This window comes from Orcinus orca, chromosome 2 (genome assembly GCF_937001465.1).
Source record: "Orcinus orca chromosome 2, mOrcOrc1.1, whole genome shotgun sequence".
Classification (NCBI taxonomy): domain Eukaryota; kingdom Metazoa; phylum Chordata; class Mammalia; order Artiodactyla; family Delphinidae; genus Orcinus; species Orcinus orca.
The window spans coordinates 92,393,083-92,405,233 of NC_064560.1; the positions used below are offsets into that span (position 1 = coordinate 92,393,083).

Here is a 12,151-nt window from a genome sequence, read left to right on the forward strand (position 1 = left end):
CCCAAATGGAAAAATAAGACAATTCTTTTTCATCACAAAGATTAGCTAAAAGGCAAGGCATATATTTTCAGTCATTAGTTGATATGAAAATAAACATTTTGATAGTACAGAAAAATATCTAGTCATATTAGGAGTGAAAAAACCTTTACACTAGGAAGGCAGATTGTTAGCAGTTTGAAGAAAATAATATGAATAGAAGAGAAATACTTACAGTAGACAAGTGATGTCTTTTCTTGTGTGAATTTTTGAGGTCTTCAAGATTTACAGAATAATTTTTATCAGCTATAGGACATGAAAGAAAGAAAATACTTTACAGGTACAATTCAAAATTACATCATTAGAGCTAGAAAATTATAATCCCTCAAATTCTGAGGGTCTCACAACTTAACACTAATGATTGTTGAAATTAAATTTTAAATCACAGACGAAATGTTTTTAAAAGAAGGAAAGTGGAACAGAGGTCAATAATACTACCAAAAGTATAATTAAAGGCCCACTATGAAATTGGAATTATATTCAACTTTTTTATCCTCCAATGAAAACTTCCAAAAATACACACATATAAATGAAATGAAACCCAAATAAAACAGCCATAAAATTCTGTTCGGACTTCTGGAAATCTGTTTCTGGACTATCTCCTACATGCTGCAAGTTACACATTGCAGTAGATTCATGGTGGCTAACACAGGTTCCACTGTGTGCACTTCCCTCTTAACAATATCAAGTTTCAGTAAAAACCACAAAGCAATAACTATACAAATAAATATATACACACACACCCACAAAAGTAAGAGAAGTGAGTACTCACCTTTACAGGTGACCATGCACAAGACAATTCCTGTGATGATGTTATTGGTTATGATAAGCTCAGCTCCCAGCCAACAGGTACCTTCAGGATCTGAACCATCACACCTTACCCAAAGGGGAGGAAGGGCAGTAACTGGCCGATTAATCTTCAAATGGGTCATATTAGGATTGTGAGCCATGGTGTAAAGTCCAATTAACTGCCTTGGAAACAACAGTAGGAAGAATAAATTAGACGTAGAGGCTGTCAATCAGTCAAAAGTTTTCTTTTCCAAAGATATCATGAACAGTAGCTACGATTCTGACTCTGATCCCACTTCTGATCACCATCTAAGATTTTATACCCAATTCCAATGTGTGTGGTTTTTCCTTACACCAAGCAATTCTGACACCAGCTGGGTATCCTACAATTCAACTCAGTTCTGACACTATCTACCCAAAGATAGCATCAGCTCCCGCAGGTTAAAGCCTCAGTCCTACAAGACTGCCTCCCCCCAACTTCCAATTGCCAAATTCCAAGTCAAGGTTGTCATCTGTGTGTCTATAGATCGCAGGTCCCAACAACCCCCTCCTTGGGTTAAATTAACATGCTAGAGCTGCTCACAGAACTCAGAGAAACATTTTACTTGCTAGATTACCAGTTTATTATAAAAGTGTAGAACTCAGAAACAGCCAGATGGAAGAGATGCAAAGGGAAAAATATGAGGAAAAGGGCACAGAGCTTCCATGGCCTCTCCTAGCAAGCCACTCTCCCAGCACCTCCCTGTGTTCACCAACCCAGAAGCTCTCCAAACCCTCTCCTTTTAGGTTTTTACGGAGGTTTCATTACATAGTCACAATTGATTAAATCACTGGCCACTGGTGACTGAACTTAACCTCCAGCCCCTCTCCCCCGCAAGAGGTTGGGTGGGACTCAAAGTTCCAACCCTCCAGTCACATGCTTGGTTCCCCTGGCAAGCAGCCCCCATTCTTAGGTTACCTGGTGTGGGGTTCAAAAGTCACCTCACTAACTTAACAAAAGACACCTTTATAGTTCTCCACACCTAGAAAATTCCAAAGGTTTCAGGAGCTGGGTGCCAGGAACAGCAGACAAAGACCAAATATGTTTCTTATTATACATCACAATATCACAGAATCCCAGAAACAAAAATCTGGAAACTAAGTGGCAAAATACATAAAAGTTTCACCAAGTGAAGAAGTGGGAGCAGGGTACACGAGGCAGATCAAGAAGTGATAAAAAAAAAAAAATGACAAAGTGGGCTTCCCTGGTGGCGCAGTGGTGGAGAGTCCGCCTGCCAATTCAGGGGACGTGGGTTTGTGCCCCGGTCCGGGAAGATCCCACATGCCGCGGAGCGGCTGGGCCCGTGAGCCATGGCCGCTGAGCCTGCGCGTCTGGAGCCTGTGCTCTGCAACGGGAGAGGCCACAACAGTGAGAGGCCTGCGTACCGCAAAAAAAAAAAAAAAAAAAAAAAAAAAGACAAAGTGTAGCTACTACAAGCAGGGAGTTCAATATGTGATAGAGGGTCATTGGGAGTGGAAGTAGGCTGTGATATTAAGCAAAAGAAATAACAGAATATGTCAATTATATCTCAGTAAACCTGGGGGGTGGGAGAAAGTAGAAGCCAATAAATATATGAAAAGATGCTTGAGGTCATTAGTCATGGAACACTTAAGGAAATTTGAATATAGTCTGTGGATTAGATGGTAATATTGTAACAATGTTAAATTTCCAGATTTTGATGACTGTTCTGTGGTTATATAAGAGAATGTACTAGATTCTAGGAAATACATAGTGAAGTATTTAGGGGTGAAGGAGCATGATGTCTCCAACATACTGTTAATATTTCATTTAAAAAACTGTGTGTGTGACACGTGTTTGTTATACAGATGGGGGAGTGGGCAGGAGCAGAGGAGGAGGAACAAGTGACAGAATCACAAAGCAGAGACAGCAAAATGTAAATAATGGTCAATCTGGTTAAGGGTACACAGAAGTTCCTGAACTATTCTTTTAATTTTTCTGTAAATTTGAGTGTATCAGAATTAAAAGTTACCAAAAATACGGCTTAAAATTTTTTTTCAAAGAGATGAAAGCTAAATTTATTACCAACAGATGTTCAGAAAAGGCATTTCTAAGGGATTCTACTTCAATAAAGAAATACAATAATCCCAGAAGGAAGGTCTGAAATGCAAGAAGAAATGGAGAGCAAAGAAATGATAAGCCTATGGATAAATCCAAACAAACACTGGCTGGAGAAAACAATGCAAATAAATAATGTTCAAGTTATGGGACAGAAAAGCAAAAAAGGCCAAACATGACTTAAAATCAAGAAGTCAAGAAAGAAAAGACTGATTAACTACAAAAGATTTTAAAAGCTTCTACACAGCAAAACAAAACAAAAATACCCCACCATGGGGGCTTCCCTGGTGGTGCAATGGTTAAGAATCCGCCTGACAATGCAGGGGACACGGGTTCAAGCCCTGGTCTGGGAAGATCCCACATGCCACGGAGCAACTAAGCCCGTGAGCCACAACTACTGAAGCCCTTGTGCCTAGATCCCGTGCTCCACAACAAGGGAAGCCACCACATTGAGAAGCCCGCGCACCACAACTAAGAGTAGCCCACGCTCTCTGCAACTAGAGAAAGCCCGCGCGTAGCAACGAAGACCCAAAACAGCCAAAAATAAATAAATAAATTTTAAAAAAAACCCGCCATGAAAGAAAGTCACTTTGTGAATATTGTTATTATGGTCCTTATTCTCTAATATTGTTATATATATAAAACCAGATCCTCCAGGACTCCTTGACAGCAAAGACTTCTTGGTTTTGGAGTTGAGGGAGGCCGGGCAGACAGAAAGTCATATGTTGGGGGGTGGGTAGTGAAACTGGCAAAGCAGACAGAGGCGGTAGGGTTTCTAACAGGGGCACTACTGGCATCTGGGTGGGATAATTCCTCGTTGGACAGGAGAGCCCCATGCATTGCAGGACATTTACCATCCATGGCCCAGGCCAAAAGCTCCCCTGAATCACTGTGACAATCAAAAAGTATCCCTACGTATTTCCAATTGCCTGCTGCGTATGGCACCCCTCATGGAGGACCACTGGATTGGATGCTGAAGGCTCATATGTGTCACTCATAAGGAATTTAGATTTTATCATGGGGCAAAAGAACCACTGAAGGATTTTTAAGCAGGGAAGCAATACAATCAGGCTTTCATTTTATAAAGATCACTCTGGCAGCAGTGAGGAAAAAAGATTGGCGAGGAACCAGATTAGAAATAAGGAAAACAATTATGAAGCAACAACAGTAAACAGCATAGGGGAATGGAGAAAGGGAAGATCACCGCAGTCGTCTTAGTTAGGCTTGGGATGCCTATGGTACAGTCAAGGGACAGTCAAGTAGAGCTATCCTTAGAGAATTGAGTATACACATCAAGGGGGAGGCGAAAGGAGAGAGGGAGGGATCTAGCTAGATACATATTTTTTTCCCAATGTTTATAAGAACACTTCTATTTAAATCCTACCCTCCACCCCTACACTAAGAAAAAACTTACCTGGCTCTCCCAACTGGTAAAGCAAGTGGTCCAACATTTTCACCAGTAGAGAAATCAGAAATAGCAGTTTCTTCAGATTGTAGTTCTTCAACATGACTTGTTTCTTCCTTTTCTAAAGGCTTTAAAAATGTTTAATTATTTAACCAGGTAAAAGAACACTTAAGGTAACAGTCAACTCTTTACTATGCTAGAATATAACATACTGATTTCTAAACGCTTAAGCACAAAATGATTGGGTTATGACAAGAATCATAGCTACAAATCAATTTGGTAGTAATAAATCTCACCGTCAGAAGCATTTCCACTGTCCTATAAAGATATTGATCTAAGTTGCTACTGATAAAGGAAGTATCTGATACCATCAGAAAAGGAAGTGCTCTACCACGTGCAAAATGATGTACAAACACCAAGGGAAACCCATGAAAGACTCCCTGATTTTGTCACTCCACATACTTGAAGGTTCACAGCCCTTACTCCTTAAGTCTATTCCTCTTAGGGCTATCAGCTCTCATTTGTGTTTCTGATATCCATGTGTTTAAGTAGTTAAAAAGTGCAGTTCTGCCAATAATAACAATAATTTTACAAATTAACATTTCCTGAGCATGTACTATGTACCAGTACTGTTGCAAGCTTTCTTTCATTTTTCATAAAAACCCTGAGATAGATACTACCATTAACCCTGTTTTATTGACCGGAAAACTGAGCTAGTGAATGGCTGAATAGCTTGCCTAGAATAACACAGCTGGTGAGCGGCAAAACTAACATTTGAATCTAGGTAGTCTGACTTCAAAACTCAAGTTCTTATCCACTAAGCTCTTCTAGCAGTAAATACTTAATAGGTATCTGACCTAGATGTTTCCTCAACTTTGAATTTCTTCTGCCAGATTCCAGATTTTACTCCCTTCCAGGCCTGGGTTTCCAAATAGTTCCTAGAAGTATCCAAGAAATGTCATTTTTCCTTCCGCTCTACTTTTCAATATGCTTTAAGCTCTACTGATCTTTGTAGAAATAAAGCCCATTTTAATTGTTCCCCAACCCAAAACGCCAGGTAACTCCTCACAACTCCAAGCTGCATCCTCACTAGTAGCCCAACCAACTTCCACAAATTCCTCTGCTCATCTTTACCTTTCCCCAGATAACTCATCTTCACCCGACCAACTTCATTTTTTCAGCTTTTGCTCAACAAACATTTTCCCTTCTATGGGAAAAGTCTAAATTCAACCACATAATTCACCTATAATTATTTTCCAAGCATCTGTCCACCACTGATAAGCATCATTAATACAAAAGACAAATAAATATGTCCCCTCCTCAGAAAGAAGTTTCTGTGTGTATTTAAAATAAAGAGCTCTCTGTTCATTCATCTCAATCCCGGTCCAGACAGCATGTGGGCCCTAAAGCAGACAAAGATATTCCTTCTAAAGGAACATCCACTTTCCCCTATTAGATCCTGCTCCTATCTACTTCGGGAAACAATATACCCAAGAATGGGTCCTGGCCCCAAAGCAACTGTGTAATGTGACAGCATTATCAGCACTCAGTTAACATCACTGTTACTGCTCTGCCAAAACAGTTCCCGAACTTCAAACACAAAGGTGCCGTGTGCAGGGCAGAACTAGAGATGCACATGTAGAGAACAAACGTATGGACACCAAGTGGGGAAAGCGGCGGGGGTTGGGGGAGTGGATGAATTGGGAGATTGGGATTGACATGTATACACTAATATGTATAAAATAGATAACTAATAAGAACAATAAGTAAAATAAAATTCAAAAATTGAAAAAAAAAGAGAAAAAAAAACCCACAAAGGTGTAAAGCTGTAATTATAAAGTGATGCAAAAAATAAGAAGTTCCCTCTTGTTACATTTAACAAGCAAAAATTAAAGTAGAAATTTACAAGTCATAGCTACTTATGCTGTGCTGTTCAAAACAGTAGCCACCCACCAGCCACATGTGGCTTTTGAGCACCTGAAATGTGGCCAGATCAAATTGAGATTTAAGTGTAAAATACATACCAGATTTTGAAGACGCAGTATGGAAAAAAGAACTTAAAATCTCATTAATGATTTTTAAATGAATTAGGTATTGAAATGATAACATTAGATAAATTAGATTAAATAAAAGCATTATTAAATATAATTTCAGACCCAGCAATCCCACTCCTAGCCATTTACAGTAAAGAAAACTGTGCTCACATAAAATTCTGTATAAAAATTATAGTAGCTCTATTAGTGATCGTTGAAGACTCAAAACAACCCAAATGTCCTTCAAAGGATGAATGGGTAAAGAAACTGTGGTACATCCATACCACAGAATACTACTCAGCAGTTAAAAGAAATGAACCATTAATACACAACTTGAATGAATCTCAAAGGCATTATAACACTGAGTGAAAGAAGCCAGACTCGAAAGGTTACACACTTTTGTATGATTCCATTCATGACATTCTTAAGAAGATAAAGCCAGTGAGGGAGAAGAGGGAATGATTTTTTTTTTTGAATTTTACTTTATTTTTTTATACAGCAGGTTCTTATTAGTTATCCATTTTATAGAGGGAATGATTTTAAAGGGATAGCACGAGGGAGTTTTTTGGGGTGATGGAACTGTTTTGTGTTCTGATTATGATGGTGATTACTAGATTGTAGACATGTGTTAAAATTCACACAACTGAACAACAAATGAAAAAGGCAATTTTACAGTATGAAAATTAATTACCTTTTTTTTTGCAATGAGGCTACCAGAAAATTTTTAATTACGTATGTGGTTCACATTATCTCTCTGTTGGACAGCACTGTACTTACTACTAAAAGATATTAGAATCCACTGTCACTAACATGCTGATAAGAAAATGTGTACATTTGAGATTATCCACAAGACACCAAATTTGGCTGTTAAGAATTAACCACAAAGCCCAAGCACTACTTACCACTTTTTCCACGATGAATACTGTGTCATTTTCATTTAGAATATTTTTCAAAGGGTTTGGTTGGCCTTTGCTGATCAACTGCACTTGAACATCAGCCTATTAAAAATGGATTAAGGTCCAGCAATGTTATAGATACACACATATATATGTACAAATATTTAAACACATAAAGACCAGTTCTATGCAAGTAACTGGAAAAGAGAATTTGAACAAGATGTAATGTTTTCAAAATATAATTTCATTTATTCTTTGCCCATGTTGTTTTTCATGTTGAGAAAATCTAGCTGGGGAATTCTCTGGCGGTTGAGTGGTTAGGACTCTGCACTTTCACTGCCGAGGGCGCGGGTTCAATCCCTGGTCGGAGAACTAAGATCCCTGCAAGCTGTGGCACGGGCAAAAAAAAAAAAAATTCTAGCTCTTATATCTGTTATCTATGTGCTTCAAGGCCCACCTAAAGAGCACCCTGCCTTGTAAGACCTTTTGATTAGGATCACGCTGACATCCTCTTCCCCTAATCATATTGGATTTACTGTTATGAACCATAAAATTAGCTCTTTACTAAACATTATCTTTTTTTCTGATTGTACTATGGAATTTAGAACTTTATCAGTTTATAGGAACTGCATATTTCTTCATTCCAATTGCAATAAACATTTATTGTAGAAAAGTTTGGAAACAGGTAGCTAAAAGAGATTTTTAAAACTCATCTATAATTCTACTAGCCAGAGTAGTCACTACTATTATTAGTCTTTTTGGTGTATATTTTGCCTGATCTTTTTCCAGACATATAAATAAATCTATTTAAAGAGAAACATATCGGGACTTCCCTGGTGGTGCAGTGGTTAAGAATCTGCCTGCCAATGTAGGGGACACAGGTTCGATCCCTGGTCGGGGAAGATCCCACAGGCCGCAGAGCACCTAAGCCTGCGAACCACAACTACTGAGCCCGCATGCCACAACTACTGAAGCCTGCGTGCCTAGAGCCTGTGCTCCGCAACAAGAGAAGCCACCACAGTGAGAAGCCCGTGCAGAGTAGCCCTGCAGAAGCTACTCTTCTGCAACGAAGAGTAGCCCACGCTCGCCACAATTAGAGAAAGCCTGCGCGCAGCAACAAAGACCCAACTCAGCCAAAATAAATAAATAATAAATAAATAAATAAAATAAAATAATAGAAATATATCTGTTATTTTGATAACTCAATAGGATTTTGCTTAAAAAATAAATAGAACATTCTAATGGTTTCATATCATGAACTTCTTTCCATGCCATTAAATGTTCTTAGGCTGTCTAGTACCATGGATCTACCATCACATAATTCCATATTATTCAACATTTGGGTATTTTCAAGTCATATGCTATAACAAAAAATTGATAATGGACATCCTTTAAGTACTTTAAGATGAATATCTAAAATCACATTGATATTGTCAAATTGCCTTTCGAATATGTCATACCCACATATTTGCATTCCCATCACTTAGGTCAACACATTATTTTCATTGTTTATTTTTATCTCTGTTATTATTTTAATTTTCATTTATTTGATCACTAATGAGAGTGAACAGCCTCTAATATTATTATTGACAAATATCTCTCACTATTTGAACCTATTTCTTAGTTTGGATATTGAAGCATTTAGATACTAAGTTCAGAGAGCAAAGGATGCTTTGTTATTCTGATCTACTAAGTTCTTGATCAAGTACTGTTGTGGGTAGAATTAAGTCCTCCCAAAAGATAAGCTGAAGTCCTAACCTCTGATTCCTCTGAATGTGACCTTATTTGGAAATAGGATCTTTGCAAATGTAATCAAATTAAGATGAAGATTAACTAGGTTGGGGGGGTCGTGGCCCTAAACCCAATGACTGGTATATTTACAAGGAGAGAGAGATTTAGAGACATAGACACACAGGGAGAATGTCATGTGCTGACAAAGGCAGGTATTTCAACAAGCCAGGAAACACCAAGGATTGTTGGAAACTACCAGAAGCTAGGAAGAGGCAAGGAAAGGATCCTTTCATAGAGACTTCAGCTGGAACACAGCCCTGCTGACACCTTGATTTCAGACTCCTAGTCCCCAGAACTGTGAGAGAATACATTTCTCATGTTTTAAGAAAACTAATGTGTAGTACATTGTTACAGCAGCCGTAGGAAACTAATATAGGTACCAACTGGTAATAATTCAGATAGGGAGGGATTAATAATACATTTACTTGGATATATTTGATTTTTGAGTTTGGTTAGTGAGAATTCAGATAGTAAGAGATAACTATACAGTTGGCCATTGAAGAACACAGGTTTTAACTGTATGGGTCCACTTATAAACAAATGTTTTTCAACAGTAAACGCTATAGTACTACATGACCCACTGTCGGTTGAATCCACAGATGTAGAACCTCGGATATGGAGGAACCACATACAGGGAGAGTCCACTATAAAGTTATAATCAGATTTTTGACTGTAGAGGGCCAGCACCCTTAACCCCTTTGTTGTTCAAGGGTCAACAGTATTTGTATTTTTCTTTCTGTGGTTACTTATTTGTATCCTTTGCCTATTCTATTATGATTGTCTGTTTTCCTTATTGATTTTAAGAGCTTTTTATATATTTTACACACATGGATATTAGCCCATTTATGACTATTTCTCCTCAGCTCGTCTTTTAGAATATAAATTTTAGTTTGCTAATTGTTTTAAGGGATTAAGTTCTATGGGGAGTTTACCTATGGGGAGTTTACCTATGGAACACTTGGCATATATTAGATGCTTAAACTTAATAAATTCATGAATGTTTATAGCAGCTTTATTCATAATTATCAAAAACTGGAAACAATCCAAGTGTCTATCAACTGGCGAAACAGTGGAATACTACTCAACAATAAAAAGGAATGAACTACTGATACACACAACAACACAGTTGAATCTCAAATGCATTACATACTCATTGAGAGAAACCTGACCCAAAAGGCTACAAACTATATGGTTTTATTTATATGACATTCTGGAAAAGGCAATACAGAAGACAGAAAACAGAGATATAAAACAGATTAGTAGCTGCCAGGGAACAGGGGAAACGGTTGACTATAAAGGGACATGAGGGGATTTTTTGGAGGTGATAGCAATGTTCTTGATTTTGGGGGTAGTTATATGACTAAATGCATTTGTAAAAATTCATAGAACTGTACTCTAAAAGGGTGAAATTTAGTCTACGTAAATTAACTTCAGTAAACTCAACTTCTAAAAACTCAAAATTTTAGGATGATTGAGTTGTTTAAAAACCAAATAAAATGTTCATACCTCATAGATAAATGGATCTTTACAGATTCCTTTCTTTTCTTCATCAAATTCCCTGAAATGCAGAACCACATGTGAGAAATAGAGCTATAGTATTCTGTCATTTAAACTCAGGAGTTAGCCATTACTTTCTCCAAGAGAAAAGCAAAATGCAAAGTATTCATGGCAGTCCTAAGGCATGGTTGAGAAGGGAGAAAAAAGCAGAAAAAGAGTATTAGGTTAACAAGGAAAAAAAAAGAGACGTGATAGAGATTAATAGACAGCTGCCCCAAAGTGGGTACTACTGCTTCTCAGAGGCCGCAGGAAATTAGGTTGCCTACCTCTACTCTTGTAACTTTTAAAACACAGTACCAATTACTATTAAAGTGTAAGTTACTACATGACTTTTGGGAAGTAAAAATGACTGGATTCTGACCTGCCACTGAATCAGCGGGTAACCATGGAGAAGTTATTTAAGGGTCCCAGGCCTTGGATTTCTATTGCTAAAATGGAAGCATCTATCCTCCCTGTTTTCATGAGCCGTCACTAAAACATTAGTAAATTTGATAATGCTAAAGCATTTCCTTTTTAAAATGTAAGCACAAAACTCTAAGATACTTCATAATTATCATTTTATTCAAGAAAGTTGATCCCAAAGCATGTAAACTATTAGCCATTAACATACCAAAATGCACATCAGCCTGATCTACACTCTGAAAGAAAAGAATCTTTAGAGTCCTAAAGGAACCCAACAGAATGGTTTCAGGATACCATTTATTGTTTGATCCACTCTATAACTCACTGAAATAAAAACTATGACTCACATTTTGGACAAGATTGTGACTTATTCTTAAAGAAGTTTAACTTCTATGTATGCATAACTCAGGGATGTTATTCAATCAATCATTCAAGAATCATGTCACCAGTATGTGTATTATGGGCAGGCACTCTGTGGACAAAAAAGTTGCCTGCCATTCTGGTAAACACCGAATGCTGCCCACCATAAAACCATCAGCCACGGCAGCCACCCTGGTGCACCCTGAGGGGAATTCAGGATGCAGAAAAACAGGATACTGGCCCTAGACAGTTAAGACGCGTATCAAAGGAATAATTTCAATGAGTCCAGACTCTTACATCTTCCCATACATGGAAAAGCACTAAAATCATTAACTTGAGATGTCTGTTCTTGTGATTAGTAGTAAACTTTTGATGTTCAACTACTTTTTTGTTTTGTTTTGCTTTGTTTTTGTTGATTTATTCCCCCAGCAAAAACTCCTATATATTCTGACTACTCCCTTACCTCTTTGGAACAGTTCTTCAGAGCTATCTGAGAAGCTGATTCCCAGGCTATAGTCCTCAGTAAGGTCCCCAAATAACGTAACTTTTGGGTTTTGGTTTTTCTTTTAGTCAACAATTCTTTTTTTTTTTCCACACACACACACACACACACACACACACACACACACACACACACACACACACAGACACACACACACACTGTATTTTATTTTTACAAGAGATAAATAGACTGACACCAAGCATTGTAAATGGATGACCACAGCAAAAGCAACCATGATTGCAATTACCAGACACGAAGCACATA

General features: G+C 37.9%; 1 protein-coding gene across 5 annotated transcripts in view; it reads right to left on the bottom strand.

Annotated features, from left to right (window-relative positions):
* The window catches only part of ZWILCH (zwilch kinetochore protein), a 40,447-nt gene that overhangs the window by 26,352 nt on the left and 1,944 nt on the right, over window positions 1–12,151 (bottom strand). For 3 of the 5 annotated variants that reach the window (XM_033439916.2, XM_049705907.1, XM_033439915.2), the window contains exons 2-6: window positions 10,573–10,624; window positions 7,282–7,377; window positions 4,356–4,474; window positions 809–1,008; window positions 212–282 (exon numbers count right to left, since the gene is read on the bottom strand). In XM_033439916.2, coding sequence (XP_033295807.1) covers window positions 212–282; window positions 809–1,008; window positions 4,356–4,474; window positions 7,282–7,377; window positions 10,573–10,624 — 538 coding nt within the window. The remainder of the gene's footprint in view (window positions 1–211; window positions 283–808; window positions 1,009–4,355; window positions 4,475–7,281; window positions 7,378–10,572; window positions 10,625–12,151) is intronic. The other 2 variants (XM_033439917.2, XM_049705908.1) reach the window with 2 other exon arrangements.